Genomic DNA, 22,274 nt, shown 5'->3' with positions numbered 1-22,274 from the left:
GAATAGTAAATATGGCAGGCGACCAGCTTGGCTTAACGGTGAAATCCTAGTGGATCTTAAACATAAAAAAGAAGCTTACAAGAAGTGGAAGGTTGGACATATGACCAGGGAAGAGTATAAAAATATTGCTCGGGCATGTAGGAATGAAATCAGGAGGGCCAAATCGCACCTGGAGCTGCAGCTAGCAAGAGATGTCAAGAGTAACAAGAAGGGTTTCTTCAGGTATGTTGGCAACAAGAAGAAAGCCAAGGAAAGTGTGGGCCCCTTACTGAATGAGGGAGGCAACCTAGTGACAGAGGATGTGGAAAAAGCTAATGTGCTCAATGCTTTTTTTGCCTCTGTCTTCACGAACAAGGACAGCCCCCAGACTGCTGCGCTGGGCATCACAACATGGGGAGTAGATGGCCAGCCCTCTGTGGAGAAAGAGGTGGTTAGGGACTATTCAGAAAAGCTGGACGTGCACAAGTCCATGGGGCCGGACGAGTTGCATCCGAGAGTGCTAAAGGAATTGGCGAATGTGATTGCAGAGCCATTGGCCGTTATCTTTGAAAACTCGTGGCGAACGGGGGAAGTCCCAGATGACTGGAAAAAGGCTAATGTAGTGCCAATCTTTAAAAAAGGGAAGAAGGAGGATCCTGGGAACTACAGGCCAGTCAGCCTCACCTCAGTCCCCGGAAAAATCATGGAGCAGGTCCTCAAAGAATCAATCCTGAAGCACTTACATGAGAGGAAAGTGATCAGGAACAGTCAGCATGGATTCACCAAGGGAAGGTCATGCCTGACTAATCTAATCGCCTTCTATGATGAGATTACTGGTTCTGTGGATGAAGGGAAAGCAGTGGATGTATTGTTTCTTGACTTTAGCAAAGCTTTTGATACGGTCTCCCACAGTATTCTTGTCAGCAAGTTAAAGAAGTATGGGCTGGATGAATGCACTATAAGGTGGGTAGAAAGTTGGCTAGATTGTCGGGCTCAACGGGTAGTGATCAGTGGCTCCATGTCTAGTTGGCAGCCGGTATCAAGTGGAGTGCCCCAGGGGTTGGTCCTGGGGCCGGTTTGTTCAATATCTTCATAAATGATCTGGAGGATGGTGTGGATTGCACTCTCAGCAAATTTGCCGATGATACTAAACTGGGAGGAGTGGTAGATACGCTGGAGGGCAGGAATAGGATACAGAGGGACCTAGACAAATTGGAGGATTGGGCCAAAAGAAATCTGATGAGGTTCAACAAGGACAAGTGCAGAGTCCTGCACTTAGGACGGAAGAATCCAATGCACCGCTACAGACTAGGGACTGAATGGTTCGGCAGCAGTTCTGCGGAAAAGGACCTAGGGGTTACAGTGGACGAGAAGCTGGATATGAGTCAGCAGTGTGCCCTTGTTGCCAAGAAGGCCAATGGCATTTTGGGATGTATAAGTAGGGGCATAGCGAGCAGATCGAGGGACGTGATCGTTCCCCTCTATTCGACATTGGTGAGGCCTCATCTGGAGTACTGTGTCCAGTTTTGGGCCCCACACTACAAGAAGGATGTGGATAAATTGGAGAGAGTCCAGGGAAGGGCAACAAAAATGATTAGGGGTCTGGAACACATAACTTATGAGGAGAGGCTGAGGGAACTGGGATTGTTAAGTCTACAGAAGAGAAGAATGAGGGGGGATTTGATAGCTGCTTTCAGAGGTGGCTCCAGAGAAGATGGTTCCAGAGAGGATGGTTCTAGACTATTCTCAGTGGTAGAAGAGGACAGGACAAGGAGTAATGGTCTCAAGTTGCAGTGGGGGAGGTTTAGGTTGGATATTAGGAAAAACTTTTTCACTAGGAGGGTGGTGAAACACTGGAATGCGTTACCTAGGGAGGTGGTAGAATCTCCTTCCTTAGAAGTTTTTAAGGTCAGGCTTGACAAAGCCCTGGCTGGGATGATTTAATTGGGGATTGGTCCTGCTTTGAGCAGGGGGTTGGACTAGATGACCTCCTGAGGTCCCTTCCAACCCTGATATTCTATGATTCTATGATTAGAGGACTGTCAGCTTGAAGCCATTTGGTCTGTGTCCTCACAGGAAAGTGGGTGGATTATCAGCCTAAGGGCATGGCTACACTTGCAGATGTAAAGTGCTGGGAGATAAACCAGCCTTCGGAGACCGCAGCAGGGAAAATGCTGCCATGTGTTTACACTGTCAGATTCAAGCGCACTGGCTTGGCCACATTAGCAGCTCTTGCAACACCACAAAGAGCAGTGCATTGTGGTAGCTATCCCAGCATGCAAGTGGCTGCAACGTACTTTTCAAATGGGCGGGAGGTGGAGTGTGACAAGGAGTGTGTTGTGTGTATGTGGAGGGTGAGACAGTGTGTTTTGGGGGGGCTGAGAGAGAGTGTCAGCATGCTGTCTTGTAAGTTCAGACAGCAGCAGACCCTCCTCCCCCCCTGCCCCTCTCTCTCTCACACACACTCACAACAACAGCATTCCATACTAATGGTTTGCTTTGTCCCGGAGCAGATAAGCATGCCGGCTGTCAGAAATGGAGCTTTGAAAGGGGATATCCGCATTCCTACAGCCAGTTCCAAAACAATGAGAAGAGTGGCCACTTGACTTGACACCCGGGCATTTCAGCCGGAGCGCAGCAAGCATTATGCTTCTTGTGGAGGTGGATTACCAGGAGCACTCCAGTTCAGGGTCTGGGTGCTCTATGTGCCTTGCCAGTGTGGACGCGTCGGGAGTTAGGGCTCCCGGGGCCGCTTTAATGCGCTCTAACTTGCAAGTGTAGCTAAGCCCTTTGTGAAAGTGGCACTCCAGCTCTCACCTGTACCACCTCTGGGTCAGCTAACTTGGGATTAAAGCACCTCCAGACTCTAGTGAGAAGCTTTTGTGTGTAGGTGGGAGGGAATTTAGAGGTGACTACAGAATAGGAGCCTGAGTTAACTCTGCAGTGAAAACATATCCTAAGACTTTTGACAGATGGACACCTGACCATTGTTCATCACTAGGAAGAGGCTAGGAAGTGAACCAACAAGGCTCAGTCTCTGCAATACCCAGGCCAAAACCTGACTGAAAGAAATCAGGAAAATCTGAGGATTCCAAATGGCACCTGAACTGTCATGCCATGATTTTCTCAGTAATCTTCCTGAAATAAGGTGCTCAGTTGGTAGGACTGACAGCACTAACAGATAAGTGTCAAATAACCAGTTGCTAAAGGGTTCCTGGTATCCTGCCCTCCCATCGGCTCATCGTGGTTATGAGAGGGGTCTCTCTTCTTTCCTTATTTATCAAACTTTTCCATGTTTTTTACTGAAGACAGTTTTTTAAAAAGAGAAGCTGTGTACAATATCAGTACTACACCAACACAGCTAAGACTGTTGTGTTTAGTAATTTCACTATAATTACTTTAAAGTGTTTAATTGACTTAACCAGGAACAAGCTGTGAAAATAAACAATGTAAAGACCTTTATTTCAAACAAGGTATGAGATAAGGTCCAAAACCCCCCACCGTTCTTTTACTTTCTGATTTGACAAAACACGTTCTCCCTACCTCACTTTATTGGTTTTTATATTTCCTTTTCAAAGTGTGGCCACAGGCTCCAACCTTGGGACTTCATAGTATTCTCTCTTGGTTCCTTTTGGCTGATATGAAGGCTGAGCTGTGCCTGGTGGATGATCTAAAGATAAGGGTGGACATACAAGGCAGGCTGCAAAAACCGTAGGTGGCTTTGCACTTCCCGGATTCCTGGAGTTGTGTAAGAGATGTATTAACGTAGGCTGCCTGCAGGCTAACAGCACCCCAGACTGTTGCAGTATCTGACATACAGTATGACTCCATCAGGAACTCTTTAATGACCTGAAAATCAAAAAGGAATCCTACAAAAAGTGAAAACATGGATAAATTGCTAAGGAGGAGTACAAAAGAATAGCACAAGCATGTAGGAACAAAATCAGAAAGGCTAAGGCACAAAATCAGTAACACCTAGCAATGGACCTAAAAGGCAACAAGATGAGGTTCTTAAAATATATTAGGAGCAAGAGAAAGATAAATGAAAGTGTAGGTCTTCTATCTATCAGGGAATGAGAGTTAATAACTGATAACATCAAGAAAGCCGAGGTGTTTAATGCCAACTTTGCTTTAGTCTTCACTAAAAAGATTAATGGTGACCAGTTACTTAACACAATTAATATTAACAACCAGGGGGAAGGAATTCAAGCCAAAATACGAAAAGAACAGGTTAAAGAATATTTAGATAAATTAGATGTATTCAAGTCAGTAGGGCCTGATGACATTCATCCCAGGGTATTTGAGGAACTAGCTGAAGCAATATCAGAACCGTTAGCAATTATCTTTGAGAACTTATGGAGTTCCCAGTGAGAGTGAGGTCCCGGAGAACTGGAGAAGGGAAAACTTAGTATCTTTAAAAAGGGGAAGAAAGAGGACTGGGGAATTATAGCCCAGTCAGCCTAACTTTGATAAGATACTGGAACAAATTATTAAACCATCAGTTTGTGAGCATCTGGAGGATAAGGAATAGCAAGATGGATTTGTCAAGAACAAATCATGCCAAACCAGCTTAATTTCATTCAGGTTACTGAATAGGGTTACTGGCTAGGGGGGAAGCAGTAGATGTGATATATCCTGATATTAATAAGGCTTTTGACACAGTCCACATGACATTCTCATAAGCAAACTAGGGAAATGTGATGTAGATGACGTTCATATAAGGTGGGTGCACATCTGGTTGAAAGACTCAAAAATAGTTATTAATGGTTCACTGTCAAATTGGGAGGACGTATCTAGTGGGGTCGCACAGGGATTAGTCCTAAATCTGGTACTGTTCAATATTTTCATTAATGACTTAGATAATGGAGTGGAGACTGTGTATAAAATTTGCAGATGACATCAAGTTAGGAGGGGTTGCAAGCACTTTGGAGGACAGGATTAGAATTCAAAATGACCTTGACAAATTGGAGAGTTGGTCTGAATTCAACAAGATGAAATTCAATAAAGATAACTGCAAAATACTTCAGTTAAGAAGGAAAAATCAAATGAACAACTACAAAATGGGGAATAACTGGCTAGGTTGTAGTACTGATGAACATGATCTGGGGTTATAGTGGACCACAAATTGAATATGAGTCAACAATATGATGCAGCTCTGAAAAAGGCTAAATATAATTCTGGGATGTATTAACAGGAGTGTTGAATGTAAGACGTAGGAGGTAACTGTCCTGCTGTTCTCAGCAGTGGTGAGGCCTCAGCTGGTGTGCTGTGTCAAATTCTGGGTGCCACATTTTAGGAAAGATGTGGAAAAGCTGGAGAAAGTCCAGAGGAGAGCATAAAAAATGTAAAAGTTTTAGAAAACCTGACCTATGAGGAAAGGTTAAAAAAAAGCCCTGAGCATGTTTATGTTTAGAAAAGAACACTGAGATGGAATCTGATAACAGTCTTCAGATATGTTAAGGGTTGTTATAAAGAGGACAGTAATCAGTTGTTCTCCATGGCCCCCCCATTTTGTCTCTCTAGTATCCTGGGACCGACACCACTACAACTACACTGCATACAATTGTTTTCCATGTCCACTGAAGGTAGGACAAGAAGTAGTGGAGTAAGGGTGTAATCTGCAGCAAGGGAGATTTAGGTTAGATAGTAGAAAAAAACCTTTTAACTATAGGGGTAGTTAAGCTCTGAAATGGGCTTCCAAAGGAGGTTGTGGAATACCCATCATTGGAGGTTTTTAAAAACAGGTTGGACAAACACTTGTCAGAAATGATCTAGGTTCACTTGGTCCCGCCGCACCACAGGGGGCTGGACTTGATGACTTCTTGAGGTCCCTTCCAGCCCTACATTTCTATGATTACTGGAGAGCAGTGTGCTCCAAACACACTCTTCCCTGACATATCCTTGTACCTGGGGTTCTGAGGGAGTGGTGAAGAGCCAGCTACAGAAGCTCTGTCGCCCAGGGATTCTCCTACGCAAAGGGAATACTTAGATAGCCACTTAGGCCAGCTTTAAGGTTACTTTGTGCTGCTACAGTGTTGCAAGGCAGTGCTGAATCAGAGCCTATATCTAGAGACCTGTGTCTTTTGCAAATACAAAATAACAGAAAATTAAAAATGAAAAACAACCTATAAAACAGAATAAAATTTTAAAAGTCACCCTGTAGCAGCTGCTCCTGTGCTGTAGGGCTGGGCCAAGTTCCCTGCTCCCGGCGTTGTAATCTCCCATGTGGGATTGCAGCACCACTCAAGTTTGGCCTGGTCACCTCGCCATCATAAACCCTGTCCTGCCAGCTCACAATGCCACTGAAATTTGGCTCAGCCACCCCCCCATCATGATCCAGAAAGGGTGGCAGAGCCAAATTTGAGTGAGTGGTATTGCAACCTGGCACACGGGGTGGCAGCATCTCTCAGGTTTGGCCTGGCCACTCCTCCATCATCATGATAGGGGCAGGGGAAGGGGGGAGGAACTGAGACAAATTTGAATGTGTGGCATTGTGACCTGGCAGGACAGGAGCAGCTGCTGCAGGGTGAATGTGGGGCAGGATCACTCTGCAAACTCCACCTGCCAGGCATCCCACCTAACCCCCATTGCACCCCCCCCCCCCGGGGGGCAGGACCCTCCCTTCCCCTGCACCCCCAACAATAAAACAAAATAAGAAATTCCCCAAAAATTAAATGAAAATATATATATAACAGGGATTTCATGGGTCTCCATCTATACCCATGTTTTAGTAAGGTACTTAAGTATGTGCCTAACGTTGAAGCAGGAATTCCATTGAAGATCCATTTTCCATACTCTAAAGTTTTTGAGTTATTTTATTTTACTGTTATAGCTACTGCTCTTGAACTTTGAAACTCATTTATTGATTTTAGAGGCTTTAATTCCTTCTTGAGGGTCAAGTCATATTATAAAAGACTGCGGCTTCACTACTGTGATTTGTGAAAATAGCAGAACCTTCATAGTACCACTCCTTCATGTTTTGCAACAGTCAAGGAAAATAAATTAATCAGACATACCATTGCGTGCAATACAGAACTCTATATCTACAGTATTTGTTTACAAATATACACAGATAGCTAGAAAAACAGCTCACTAAAGCTTATAAACATATGTATAAGGCACACACATTTCTTTCTTGTTGCCTATTTTTCCTCTGTTTTATACATGGTAATAATGTCCTGATCCTGCAGGAGTGTTGATGGGAGTTATGTAACAGCAGGAATGAGCCACCAGTAGTGCTTCTGAACACGGCAGTTTACGTTTCAGTAAGTTGAAAGGAGTAGCCACTGCTGGCTCATGTCTTAGCAGCTGGATGTGAGCATTAATGTTTCATGGGAATCTTTGGAAGCATGTCTGTCAGTGGGTGGCCATCATCATAGCTATCCCTGCTCTGACTTTTAAGTGCCTGCTCTTGGTCAGTAGAAGGAGTAACTGAAAAACCTAAAGATGGCAATTACCCACATAGTTTACATACACTGTATTCCAGTTAAGCACTTAGCCTTGGCTGCTCACCATCTCTACTCTGTCATGTCCTCTCTTCCTCAACCTTGCTCACATTGCTTGGATATAGAACTGCACATTTCTCCACACTATGCATAAGAATGGCCATGCTTGGTCAGACCAATGTTCCATCTAGCCCAGTACCCGGTCTTCCGGCAGTAGCCAATGCCAGGTGCTTCAGAGGGAATGAACATAACAGGTAATCAAGTGACCATCCCGTCGCCCATTCCCAGCTTCTGGCAAACAGAGGCTAGGGACACCATCCCTGCCCATCCTGACTAATAGCCTTTTACTTATCTAGTTCTTTTCTGAACCCTGTTATAATCCTCGCCTTCACAACATCCTCTGGGAAAGAGTTCCACAAGTTGACTGTGCATTGTGTGAATTAATACTTCCTTTTGTTTATTTTAAACCTGCTGCCTATTAATTTCATTTGGTGATCCCTGGTTTGTGTGTTATGTGAAGGGGTAAATAACACTTCCTTCTTTACTTTCTCCACACCAGTCAACTCTATCTTATCCCCCCTTAGTCATCTCTTTTCCAAACTGAAAAGTCCCAGTCTTATTAATCTCTCCTTCTAAGGAAACTGTTCCATATCCTCAATAATTTTTGTTGTCCTTTTCCAATTCCCATATATCTTTTTGTAGATGGGGAGACCAGATCTGCACACAGTATTCAAGATGTGGACATACCACGGATTTATATAAAAACAATATGATGTTTTGTCTTCTTATCTATCCCTTTCCTAATGATTCCCAACATTCTGTTAAAAGAAAAGGAGGACTTGTGGCACCTTAGAGACTAACCAATTTATTTGAGCATGAGCTTTCGTGAGCTACAGCTCACTTCATCGGATGCATGCTGTGGAAATCTATTGGGAGGAGGCATTGTTTCATGGTGTCTGTGTATAAAATGTCTTGTGCGATTTCCACAGCATGCATCCGATGAAGTGAGCTGTAGCTCACGAAAGCTCATGCTCAAATAAATTGGTTAGTCTCTAAGGTGCCACAAGTCCTCCTTTTCTTTTTGCGAATACAGACTAACACGGCTGTTACTCTGAAACCTAACATTCTGTTAGCTTTTTTGACTACTTCTGGATGTTTTCAGAGAACTATCCACAATGACTCCAAGATCTCTTTCTTGAGTTGAACAGCTAATTTAGACCCCGCCGTTTGATAGGTATAGTAGGGATTATATTTCCAATGTGCATTACTTTGCATTTATCAACATTGAATTTCATCTGTCATTTTGTTGTCCAGTCACCCAGTTTTGTGAGATCCCTTTGTAACTCTTCTCAGTCTGCTTTTGACTTAACTAGCTTGAGTAGTTTTGTATCCTCTACAGATTTTGCCACCTCACTGTTTATCTCTTTTTCCAGATCATTTATGAATATGTTGAACAGCATTGGTCCCAGTACAGACCCCTCGGGGGGACACCACTATTTACTTCTCTCCATTCTGAAAACCTACCATTTATTCTTACCCTTTGTTTCCTATCTTTTAACCAGTTACTGATCCATGAGAGGACTTTCCTCTTATCCCATAACAGCTTATGCAGAAACGTCTTTTCTTAATGCTATCACTTTGGCTGTTTGCTCTTACTTGAACATTGTTTATTTCCCTCCAGAATTAAGTACATAATATCTAATATATTTTTCTTACGATTTTGGTAGGTAGATAAGATCCAGGGCCAGATTCACCCCTGTGTTACTTTGGCTTCACATCAGTATAGCACTGGAGTAATGCAATGGTGAATCAGGCCCAGGTGTTTACTAAGTATTCTATGGCTGTACTCTACATGATGGATTTGACAAAGTACCTGTTCAACTTCAATGATTAATTTACACTTTGGGTAAAGGAAGCCTTTGTTAAAAATTCAAGCAAAATGTTAGAGCTAACAAAGATTTTTGAGATCTTGTAGAGGTTCTCCAGCCATACAAGGAACAACTTTTAACTACTGATATTTTCAAGGTAAAAAAATTAGCAGAAAAAAGCTTATGAGGCATTACGTATATACATCATCATCATAAAGAATAAAAAAAATCCCAAAGCCTAGTTTTAAAAATAATTCTGTACGTGTCACCTTTAATAGTGCTCAAAGGAGTGTGTTGATAGAGACAGAAGGGGACTACTTGTAAGAAATGTATCTTGTTGTACAAGAAGTGTGCATGTTACTGTATTTTTCATTTTTCCTTTATTGTGCTCAAACAATATGCTACAGTGCTAATGAAATGTTAAGATTGCATCATTAAAAATATAGGAATTGTCATACCAGATCACACCAGCGGTCCAACAAATTCTGGTGCCATGCCTCTGTCAGTGACTGGTACCAGATGCTTCACAGGAAGGCGCAGAGATCTTCAAAATAGACATTTATGGAATAACTTGTCCAGAGGGGAAGATTCATTCTAACCTCAGAGTGTAAGCAATGAGCTTATAAAATTTTAAAAAGGAAATGGGAAAGTGAAAGCTCTACAATAATGTTAATCAGGTCAAGTTGCTTCTAAGTAGTATTTTCTGTTCCAAGAAAGAGTTTTGTTAATTATATATCTTATAGTTATTGTAAGCAGTAAATGTATGTTGCTGTTTATATTGTTAAAAGTATACAGTAAAATAGAGTTTGCAACATAGCCTGAGTGAGTTAATATGCTATAGTTAAATTTTGTGACCTTATTGTTGCATTAACATAGTTTCCTGCATTTAATAAGGAAAATTATTTAAAAAGACAGACTCAGTTTTACTATAAATACATTCTGTTCTGTCACCAAATAGTCTTTGTGTAATCTGTCTAGCTTTTGAGGAAACCAGACTCTCTCTCTCTCTGTATATATATATATAAAAAAAACTTAAATTGTGTATTGGTATACCTGTTTATGTATTTTAAGATTTAGAGCTTTTGTTTGGCCTGAGACCAAATATTATAGGATCATTAATTGCAGCGTAAGCTTTCAAATGATGCACAAGTAAGGGACTTGACCTGATTTGACCACATCATCTAGCGGGAAGAGAGAGAGATAATTCAGACTTCATATTTACTCAGCCTGAAGTCTTTTCTGAGTTGAGACTGACAACAGTCACATGTTATACTCATAAAACCCAAGGAATCAAAACTGAAAAGTTTCAACATCAACAAGATTTCAAATGTAATTAAGACAGCAGAAACACGTTACATTTAAAGTTGATGCTGCTCTTTAATATGTAAATAGTTAACTCTCTACTTTTATAGAATACATACTTGGCATCAAAGCTTTACATGAGTTAATGTGTTGAAGTGCAGTTTACTCACTATCACTGTGTTGAGTTCAGTCAGAAATCATGTCATTGTATGACCTTGGCAGTTGGCATGTTCATCCTTCTCCTTTCTGTGTTCAAAAATAAAAAAAAATTTAAAGGAAACTTGAAAAGCACCAACTTAACTGGAGCTTTAGTGTTTTGGGGGAATTCTTCTAAAGTCTACGAAAAAAGTGAGTGCAATTTGCATTAAAAGATTCAAGCTTTCCTTTCTTTTATACCTTATTCCTTCTTAAATTATCCAGGTGTTTCAGTCTTTATGTAACCACTGTTACCATACCAGTCTCGACACTTCAGATCCTGCTGAATGCAGTGAAGTCGGGGGCAGGGGGGATGAAGATGCTCAGCAACTCCCAGGAACAGTTCTTTATCTGAAAGGTCCTAAGGATGAACATCCCCTTTTCTCTTCAAGTTACATGAGATCTCTCGCTTCCCTTCCTTTTAAATTTGTTGGATGACTTGAAATGTAGGCCATTTAGACTAGAGTACTCCTTTCATTTGCTTTTTTAATTTTGATGTGATTATAATTGGCTGATGAAGTTTTATTTTTGGGTACATCTGCTTTCAGTGTTTTTTTGACACACATGAACATTGATTTTTAATTAGTACATGGGGCGACTGAACAACTGGTCTTTGTAGAAGTTAGTTTAGAGGGAAATTAGGAACAAGGATGCAAAGATTATGTGAAGAGAGGGAAAAAAGCATAGTTGCATTGAAAGAATAGGATTTGGAATAAATAAGGCCCAGCTCATATTCTGTCACTCTCTCCGTGCATTTTTCATGGAGAAGGGCTGTTGGTGACACTCACTAAAGTGCTGCAACATTTTGCAAATTTAAAAAGGTCTGCCTCAGATCGATTGCGACCTTATCAATAGGATAGTTTCATTCATCTCCTAAGCAGACTGCTGTCACATTGTACTATAATAGCTTTAGGCTGAAGTTACTCCTGTTAGAAGATAGAGTGTTTAGTAATGCATTGAAATGGGTCTCACACAAGGTGAAGCAACATTGTCCAGATTTCATGAAGACACTAGTTTCACTAAAACAATCAAATTAAGTTCTGAAAGCACAAATGTAATTGATCAAATCATAAATTCTATGACTGACTGACAAATAGTGTTTTGTTTTCACTGATGAAGAGATATTTTGCATAATATACTAGATTTGTAGTTAATGAATTTCCCCATATGTTGGAGAGTACTTAGAGTTTATTAATATTTCCTGATCACAGGTGGCAGAGGTAACCCATGCTATCGTTAAGGTTGCACAACACTTTCCATTATAGTACCCTATTTCATTTTCTTATAACTTAGCAAACTTAGTCTAAACTGAATTTTTCCATGACTGGTGTCTGCCTCCAGCTAAACTTTTGGAAAGTTTCAGCTAACAAGTTTCAGCCATTTCTGAGAATGAGATTAGGGGAAATATATGATTTTGCCCATGTTAAAAAATTATCACAATCATTTCACTGAGAAGCTCTCGTCACTCTATACTTTGGAGCAGGACCTTGCAATTTAGCATTGGGGATTTGCCTTGGTGTCATAGATGTGCCTTTTGCTGTCCTTGTAAAAATGTACCCAAATTTTGCCAAGTTATAACCTCTGAAAAATATTTGTTCACACATGCTCAGTAGAGACATTTTAGAGGAATGACTGGCAGGGAAATGGGAGCAGGCGCTTCGGAAGAGAAGAGGACCAGGAGCTGGCGGAGCATGTAGGGTTGCCACCAGTTCGGATTTTACCTGGACAGTCTGGTTTTTGGTTTCTATGTCCGGGTGCCATTTAGGGTTGCCAGGCACCCAGTTTTCAACTGGAAAGTCCAGTCAAAAAGGGAACCTGGCAATGCTAAATGGCACCCAAACCAAAAGTCTGGTTACCACAAGGCTGGGGGAGGCACCAGGTCATTTACCCACCTCCTACCTGCAGGCAGTCTCCTTGAGACAGTCCAGCAAGCGAAGGGGGAAGAGGGGCAGAGGAGTGGTCGATGGAAGCAGGGCGTTGGGAGGAAGAGGTGGAGCAGGGGTGGAGCCTTGGGGGAAGAAGCAGAGCAAGGGCAGGGCCTCAGGGGCCCAGTTACTAGCAATTAAAAAGATCGCAACCCTAGGGAGACAGGTAAGAGCAGATGGGTACAGGAAACTGGGGGAGGGGCAGGAGCAGAGGAAGGGGAAGGATAGGAACAGAGCAGGGGAGAGCAGGAGTTATGGAGGGAAGAGGATAGGAGCAGAGGTGGAAACATGGACAGGAGCCACAGGAAGAGATTAGGGATGGGGCAGGAATCCAGTGTGGGGAGGGGATAGGTCAGGAGTCAGGGGATGGATAGTAGCAGGACAAGGGACAGGGAGAGTCTTGCAGAGGCAGGGACAGAAAGGTTCATATCACTAGGGCATATTCCCCTGCAGAACTTGGAACTGAACCCAGGAGTCAGTCTCAGATTCCTTTGTTGTCTAGCGAACAGCTGTGAGACTCATTTTTAAAGCATGTATCTATCTAATGGCAGGTCCACACAAGTCTGTTGCTAATGGTTTCTCCATTATCTCAAGTGGCAGAGGACTGTGCTATGGATCTAAAGTTCCCAACCCCACTGATGACTGATGGGACAGGGGAGTGTCAATCTGGTTTCGCAGGATGAAGTTTTTGTTTTTTTCATTTGTAAAGATTTTTAATACTTAGGAAATGACATAACCCCTCCCCCCCCCCAACATTGATATAATATTAACATTGCAAAGTCAAGCACTGAAAAGTTAGTAAATGCCTGAATTAAGGTTATTTGTACAACCTTAATTCATCCCCCTGGGGTGTATGCATTATGGTATAGCCTGTAATTACATAACCTATTTTTCCCCAGAAGACTCCAGCCTCATTTGTTGAGAACAAATCAGAGTTGTATAGTGAATGAGTCTGTTGTCTGTAGGACCCCTGCCTCATTTGTTCCAAAAGTTGGAAGGCATGTTTTGAATGAGACAGGAATCTGCAGGAAAAGAAAGAATGGTCTCATGATTAAGGCAGGTGAATGCCATACTGGAGAACTGAGGTCAGTGTACTGAGTGAGGCAAGGGTCCTATGGGGGAAAAATGGGAGCATGTGGTTAAACGTTTTATCATAATGCTTACAGACAAGGGACCTAAATTAAAGTTGTATGGACAACGGTGGCATTTCCTAATTTTGAGTACTTGTCTTTGCAACCTTACCATTCTTTTAATACAGTTTGGATGTAATTTTATGTATATATTGGAGCAAATTCTCCAGCCCCCTGTGGAGACACAAAAGGCCGGATTGGTAGAAGAACAAATACTGGTTATGCTGTGCAAGCTGTGGCCAGATAGTGGGAATACATGCAATGGGCCACTTTCTGTGTACACCAGAACTTCTCTCTTTGGTAGTGGTATCAGCACTACCAGAGAATAGGGTTTTTGGGTCATAGAATCATAGAAGATTAGGGTTGGAAGAGACCTCAGGAGGTCATCTAGTCCAACCCCCTGCTCAAAGCAGGACCAACCCCAACTAAATCATCCCAGCCAGGGCTTTGTCAGGGTCGGGACCATGCAGCAACATATATCCACTAGCCATACTGCAGCCCTCATACTGTACTTCCCCTCCCACTGCTCCCATTACTTTGCAGTAGTGGAGGAGCTCTTAGGCCTGGAAGTGAGGATTCTATCCCCCTGCAAGCCTCCACTCAGAGGACCTGTTTACTTAGGCTCTGCACTGTTGCCCAGGATTTGACCCAGGGTAATGGTAAGTAGATCCTATAGGAAGTTTATTGTGTTTAGAAGTGTTTATCGTTATGGTACCATCTCAGATTGCTAAGATCAGTGTTTGCCTGCATATGTGCTGCTGTGATACTAAGATAATGCCTGGTATCATCGTGCTGTGATTTCCCATTCATATGGGCTCTGATGGACAGTTAACAATAGTATGGTGATGCTGGAAATCACTGCAGCAGCATTTCAAATAATCAAGGTGGGGAATACAATCACCACCTTAAGCATACAGTTCTATTCATTTTTCTGTCCCCCTCTTTGGCTAATTTTAAGGCAAACCCATGTATGTATATACTTTACAGTTTAGTTTTGTGTCTTTTCCCTGGGTTTCAGACAAAAGGAATGAACTAAAGTTGAATCCTAGGAATAAAAAATGAAAGTAAATTCCTTTTAAAAACTTCCCCCCGCCACCACCAAAATAAAATAATAAAAGCGAGGAGAAAGAGACGGACGGACAAACTGTTACTCTGTAAACTACTGCTGCATTAGTCTCTGCTACATCAGCATTGCTGTTAACTTGGCTCTTCAAGGAGAACTAACATAGAGGGATGAAGGGGCGGGGACAACAGCATGATATCAGCACTAAGTATCATGGGGAGAGAAGGCATTCCTCATATCTTGAAAAGATCAGGAGGGTTACTGCTGTGATGCGGTAATAAGGGATGCTGCCATTATATTTACATGAACTGTTTTATAGTTCAATGCCAATAACAGGTCATCAGATACACGTTGATAGAAGAAAAAGTGTACCCTTTTAGAACATTTTCAAATGAATAGTGGTCTGTTTGCCGTAATAATGATGTGTAATTCCATATGTGCAATCTTTTTTCAGTGATTACATCCATGTGCTTTTTTTTACTGCAAAATAAAAAGGGTCTTTTGGAGCTGAAAAAATGTGGCTTCTGTTAAGTCCTATACTTGAAAAATGGTCAGTGTTTTTCATCAGTCTGTAACTTATTTTAAGACATTTAATTTATCTATACCATATATCTCTGGAAAACAACTTGCCCTGAAAAATTAATATGCAACAATTGTTACTATTACTATTTTATTATTTTGTTAAGCACAGAAACAGATGAAAATAAGGAAAATATTTTCTCCATTTTACTTATTGTTCTATGTTCACTAATTCTTTTCAAATTAATGCTCTCTTCTGTCTGTCTCCCTTTCTCTGAGATTTCAGTTTCTTTCATTTGCCCCTTCTGCTCATTTGTGATCCGAGCCATTTTTCCTTGTAACTTCTTCTCTTAGTCTTCTGTTATCTTATTTGAGTTCCTCTCCTCCATTTTAATGAATATTGTATAGTATTTTGTTTATGTAAATCCAACACTTATCATATACAATGAAAATATCTGGATTACATGTGATCCCAGTGTAAATTGGAGCTTCAGTGCACAAAGACCATACTCTGTCTACATGCCATTACAGTGCTACCTATTGTGGAATATTTATATCCAAAAAATGTATTGAATTGAAGATGACCATATGAGTGAAAATAATTGATTAGCACAATCTTTAGATAGATGCTGTAATATTTTAGGGCTTGTCTATCTGTCTAGTCCAGGCATTTCTAATGTACATGTCACTTTAAGCCACAATTTAATGAAACAGGTAGCTAAAGTTAGCTCTTAAATCTACATATAGTCACCTAAAGACGTGGCCTTATTTTCAAAAGTGCTCATCATTCCTCATTTCACAGAGAAGTCAGTAAAAGGTGCTGGAGGCTAAGAACATTTGTAAAATCATGCTTTAAACACTTAAATGTGGATTTAGAAGCCTAACTTTAAGCATCTGTGTTTGAAAATCTTGTCTGTAGTGTCTAGACACAACTGTAAGGTCTGTGCCTGCTTCTAAACCTACTGCTTATTTGGCTCCTGTAAATCTTCGTGTTTCATAGCTTTTAGAAGAAGATCCATGAGTATTTGAAGTTGTAAAGTTAAATTTCTTATTCTGAAATGGAGGGTTTTTTAGAAAGTAGGTATTTGGTCAGGAAGTAGAGAAAACTGGAATATGCCTTGACAGAAAGTACATTTTTTATTAGTTCCTGGGAGACTTAAGTAACTCTTTGGCACCCTCTAGCATTTCTTCTTAAAGAATTGTTTGAAGGTGGTACTTCACATGTGGTTTACCACTTTATGACAAGAAAAAGTGTGTTTGTAATAACATATCTCATGGGGAATTTGCAACTTTCCCGACTGGAGCAGTAGGTCTGATTTTCATACAGTAATGCTTTTTAGCAGGAAAACTACAGCATAGTGGATAGTGCCCTGGATTGGGAGCCAGGAGACCTTCTGACGCTGACTTACTATATGATCTTTGACAAGTCACTTCACCTGTGTGTACTTCTAATTTTCTTCCCACCTTTTGTCTCTTTTGTTTATTTAGATTGTAAACTCTTGATGCAAGGACTGTCTTTCACTATGTATTTGTGCAGGTACTAGCGCAATGGTATCAGTTAAGAACATAAGAAAGTGTGTTTGTAAGAACATGGTATCAGTTAAGAACATAAGAAAGGCCATACTGGGTCAGACCAATAATCCATCAATCTTATCTTCTGCCGGTGGCTGGCGCCAAATGCTTCAGAGGGAATGAACAGAACAGGGCAATTATTGAGTGATCCATCCCCTATCATCCAGTCCCAGCTTCTGGCAGTCAAGGCTTTAGAGACACCTGGAGCATGGGGTTGCATCCCTGACCATGTTGGCTAATAGCCATTGACAGACCTGTTATCTAATTTTTTTTAACCGAGTTATGCCTTTGGCCGTCACAGCATCCTCTGGCAAGGAGTTCCACAGCTTGACTGTGCATTGTGTGAAGAAGTACTTCCTTTTGTTTGTTTTAAACCTACTACTGTTAATTTAATTGGGTGATCCATGGTTCGTGTGTTATGTGAAGGGGTAAATAATACTTCCTTCTTGACTTTCTCCATACTATTCATGACTTTATAGACCTCTACCATATTCCTCCTTCATCATCTCTTTTCTAAACTGAATTGTCCCAGTTTTTTTAATTGCTCTTTGTAAGGAGGCTGTTCCATATCCCTTATAATTTTTGTTGCCTTTGCCTATAGTTCTTCCAATTCTAATATATCTTTTTTGAGATTGGGTGACCAAAACTACATACAGTATTCAAGGTGTGGGTGTACCATGGTTTTATATAGTGGCATTATGATATTTTCTGTCTTATCTATCTCTTTCCTAATGGTTCCTAACATTGTTAGCTTTTTTTGACTGCCACTGCACGTTGAGTGGATGTTTTCAGAGCGCTATTCACGATAACTCTAAGATTTCTTTCTTGAGTGGTAATAGCTAATTTAGACCTGTGATGGGGTATCTGTCCAACACGGGCAAAGAAGGAGTTAATGGAGCCCTAGGGAGGCTGTGCAGAAAGTAGTCAATAGGAGAGGGGCTGTAAGGAGCGGCCAATCAGGGCCCAGAAGGCCGACATAAAAAAAGCCTTAGAGCAGAGCAGGGTCAATATTGCCTGGAGCTCGAGGAGGTGGGACTGTATCTGGAGTAGGCTGCAACCCTGTAGCACCTGGACAGAGCAGTGCAGGAAGGAACTCGGGGAGACGAGAAGGAGCTCTAGATGGGCTGCTGAGACTGAGGAGGGTGCTGTGGCTGCAGGGATGTCTCCCAGGAAAACATAGCAATAGGTAGAGGCAAAGGAATACAGTAAGTGACTGCGGTCTGGAGGGTTCCTTGGGCTGGGACCTGGGGTAGTGTGCAGGGTCGGATCGTCCACCCCGCACTCGCCACTGGGGAAGTGGCAGGACAAGTGACTGCAGTGGCCATGTGGAAGTAGCTGGAGTGGGAACTAAATTCCCCTGGAACGGGGGAACATAGGCAGTGACATTGCCAGAGGGCTGAGCCATGAAGAGGACACTGCAATTCCTGAGGCTATGAGAGAGGCAGCAGGAAGACAGTGGAGATCGAATGATGGTGTGCATACCATGGACGAGGGTGCTGGCCTCTCGCTAATCCCCAAGACAGCTAGCAGGAAGTGCCAGTCGGGCTGGCTGTGAGTGATGCCCGCTGTGACAAGACCCCATTGTTTTGTATGTATAGTTGGGATTATGTTTTCTATGTGCATAACTTTGCATTTTCAACATTTAATTTAATTGCTGTTCTGTTACCCAGTCACCCAGTTTAGTGAGATCCCTTTGTAGCTCTTCTCAATCAGCTTTGGATTTAACTATCTTGAGTAATTTTGTATCATCTACAAACTTTGCCACCTCACTGTTGGCCCATTTTTCCAGAGCATTTATGAATATGTTGAACAGCCCTGGTCCCTGTACAAATTCTTGAGGAAACCCCACTATTTACTTTTCTCCACTGTGAAAACTGACCATTTATTTGTATCCTTTGTTTGCTGTCTTTTAACCAGTTACTAATCCATGAATGGATCTTCACTTTTATCCCATGACTATTTACTTTGCTTAAGAGTCTTTGGTGAGAGACCTCATCAAAGGCTTTCTGAAAGTCCAAGCACACTATATCCACTGGATCACCGTTATCCACATGTTTGTTGAGCCCCTCAAAAGAATTCTAATAGATTGGTAACCCATTATTTCCCTTACAAAAGCCGTATTGACTCTTCCCTAAAGATTTTGTGTTCATCTATGAGTCTGATCATTCTATTCTTTAGTATAGTTTCCAACAATTTGCCTGGTATTGAGGTTAGGTTTACAGCTTGTAATTGCCAAAATCTCCCTAACATCTTCTGCAATGAAGACATATGTAAAGAATTCAGTTGGCTTCTTTGCAATGGCCTTGTCTTCCTTGAGTGCCTTCCTCAGTCATCCTGTGGCTCCACTTATTGTTTGGCAGGATGTACTATTTCTGATGTAGTTAAAAAAAAATTACTGTTAGTTTGTATCTTTTGCTAGTTGTTCTTCAAATTTTTTTCTGGCTTGCCTAATTATACTTTTACATATAACTTGCCAGAATTTATGTTCCTTTCTGTTTTCCTCACTAGGATTTGACATCCAATTTTTGAAGAATGTCTTTTTATGTCTAATTGCATCTTTTACTCTACTGTCTAGCAATAGTGGCATTTTTTTTGGTCCTCTTACTGTTTTTTGTTTGTTTTATTTTTTTTTTTTCATTTGGGATATATGATAGGCCTAGTTTGGGGAAGGGCAGGGACATTGCCCCTCCAAACCGCAAGCTTCAGGCAGGTGCGGAATTTGCCTCCCCCCACGCCTGGCCCCACTGGCTCACTGGAGCTGTCCCCCCAAATGTACAAGTCAAACTATGCCTATGGATATACGTTTAATTTGAGATCCTATTCTGGTGTTTTATAAAAAGTTTCCATACAGCTTGCAGGCATTTCACTCTTCTGACTGTTCCTTTTAATTTCCATTTAACTAACTTCCTTATTTTGGTTCCCCTTTTTAACGTTAAATGTTACTGTGGTGGGTTTCTTTGGGATTTTCCCCCCCACGAGGATGTTAAATTTAATTACATTATGTTCATTATTACTGTGTGGTTCAGCTGTATTCACCTCTTGGACTAGATCATGTGTGCCACTTAAGACTAAATAAAGAATTGCCTCTCCTCTTATGGGTTCCAGGAGTAGCTGCTCCAAGAAAAAGTCATTGATGATGTCTAAATATTTTATCTCTGCATCACTGCCTGAGGTGACATATACCCAGTCATCATGAGGATAGTCAAAATTCCCCATTATTATAGGATTTTCTATTTTTTATAACGTCTCTAAGTTCCCTGAGCATTTCACAATCAGTCTGACCATCTTGGTCAGGTGGTCAGTAGTACATTCCTACTGCTATACTCTTATTATTCAAGCATGGAATTTCTATCCAAAGAGATTCTGTGGTGCAGTTTGATTCATTTAAGAATTTTACTATATTTGACTCTATGCTTTCTTCCACATATAGTGCCACTCCCTCCATTAGCATGATCTATTCTGTTTTCCCTACATATTTTGTACACTGGTATTACAGAGTCCCACTTATCATCATTCCACCAAGTTTCTGTGATGCGTATTATATTAATGTCCTAGTTTAATACCAGGCACTCAAGTTCACCCATTTCATTATTTAGACTTCTACCTTTCGGATACAAACACTTATAAAATGTGTTAATATTTAGTTGTCTGCCTTCATGTGATATAATTGAGTGGGACTCTTGTTCGTTTGACTTTTCTCTTCAGTTCCTACCTGTATTTTTTCAACTTCTATCCTCTCTTCTTTACTAGGATGTAGAGTATCCCCTTAAATAAATCCTCCTCTAATGGATGTCTCTCTCCAAATTGTGTGCTCCTCCATACCTGTCGGCTTTCCCCCAGCTCTGAGTTTAAATACTCCTCTACAAAGTTTTTAAATGTACGTGCCAGCAATCTGGTTCAGTTTTGGTGGGCTCTCTAGCTGTTACTATAATACAAAAAATAAATAACAATCAAATTAATACTGTTTTAACATAATCTATGCCAAGTGTGTTATGGAATATAGTGAATAAATGCAGATATAGAATTAAAATCTATTTAACTGATTTGATTTCCCTGCTTCAGGTTCTCTTTTTGAGTTTAGACTTACCATGATTTGGTAAAATATTTGATCTATTACTTAACTTTCCAAACGGTGTGGTCATTTTTAAAATTTACCAGTTCTTTATTATTATTGTTGTTGTTTTGTTTGTTTGTTTGTATTGTGGTAGGAGCAAGGCCACATTGTGCCAGGCACTGTATAAACACACAAGTAGACACAGCCCAAAAGAGCTTTCACTCTTTAAAACCAATTTCAGACCAAAAGGAACAAAGTACTGGGGAAAAATCTTTAGTTTCTCAATAAACATTTTATTTTAAATCTCCCACTCTGTCAATGTGAAATCTGTATAATAGGCTTCAGAGAGACACACAGAGTGACAAATTTACAATCTTATTATGTCTGTATAGTCATTGTGAAATGACAGAAACAGCTACAAGCTTAGGTGAGAGCTCTTTTTGTTCAGAATATCACCAGGTTGAATCATCACTGGGTTTCACGGTCTGTTACCATTCAGTTATTAAGTTCTGAGCCATTTTGAATTTTGAGTTATACCTGTGCGGCGTACATCTGCAGTAAGGCAAGTATCTATGCCATGCCAAGAGCCCTAAACCATTCTAATATCGGTCGCCACCTTTACACTACAGCTGATTTGCATGCAACAGTTTCAATGGTTGTATGAGGGAGACTGCACATATGGTGGATTACTTGGGCCAGCTGCCACACCTGTACACTTAACTGCCACCCACAACAATTAATACAGATCTCCCAGCACAACCTTCCCTACAGACAAATCAACACAACCACCCATACAACAATACAACAATCATACACAATAACCCCAAACACACATAACCCTTCACTGCAGCACACACCCCTCATTTGCCATCCATACAAATCGACACAACTCTGCCAGCACAACACAACCACCCACACAGTATAACTAGCATACACAGTAACCCCAAACTCACAAAGCCCCTCTCTGCAGCACACATCCTCATCCACTTCCTGCGCAAATCAACACAAATTTCTCAGCACAACCCCCCCGACAGAAATGAACACAACCTGCACACACAATAACCCCAAACGCACATAGCGCACGGCCTTCATTTGCCACCTGTAAAAATCCACAGTTCTCCTAGCACAACACAACTCCACACAAATCAACACAGCCATCTACACAGCAATACAGTCAGCCTGCACAATAACCCCAAAACATCACTCTGAAGCCTAGAATGTC

General features: G+C 41.3%; 1 protein-coding gene across 6 annotated transcripts in view; it reads left to right on the top strand.

Moving 5' to 3' along the window:
* The window catches only part of FBXL17 (F-box and leucine rich repeat protein 17), a 475,047-nt gene that overhangs the window by 366,462 nt on the left and 86,311 nt on the right, over positions 1 to 22,274 (top strand). Inside the window, exon 8 of one of the 6 annotated variants that reach the window (XM_043546251.1) lies at positions 11,015 to 11,049. The exons of the other annotated variants lie outside the window; for them this stretch is intronic. Coding sequence (XP_043402186.1) covers positions 11,015 to 11,034 — 20 coding nt within the window. The 3' untranslated portion in view covers positions 11,035 to 11,049. Of the gene's footprint in view, positions 1 to 11,014; positions 11,050 to 22,274 lie in introns of those variants that run through there. 6 annotated transcript variants of the gene reach the window in all.

Source organism: Chelonia mydas, chromosome 5 (genome assembly GCF_015237465.2).
Source record: "Chelonia mydas isolate rCheMyd1 chromosome 5, rCheMyd1.pri.v2, whole genome shotgun sequence".
Lineage (NCBI taxonomy): Eukaryota > Metazoa > Chordata > Testudines > Cheloniidae > Chelonia > Chelonia mydas.
The sequence above is the reverse complement of the archived record's forward strand: the minus strand, read 5'-3'. Positions and strand labels throughout refer to the sequence as shown.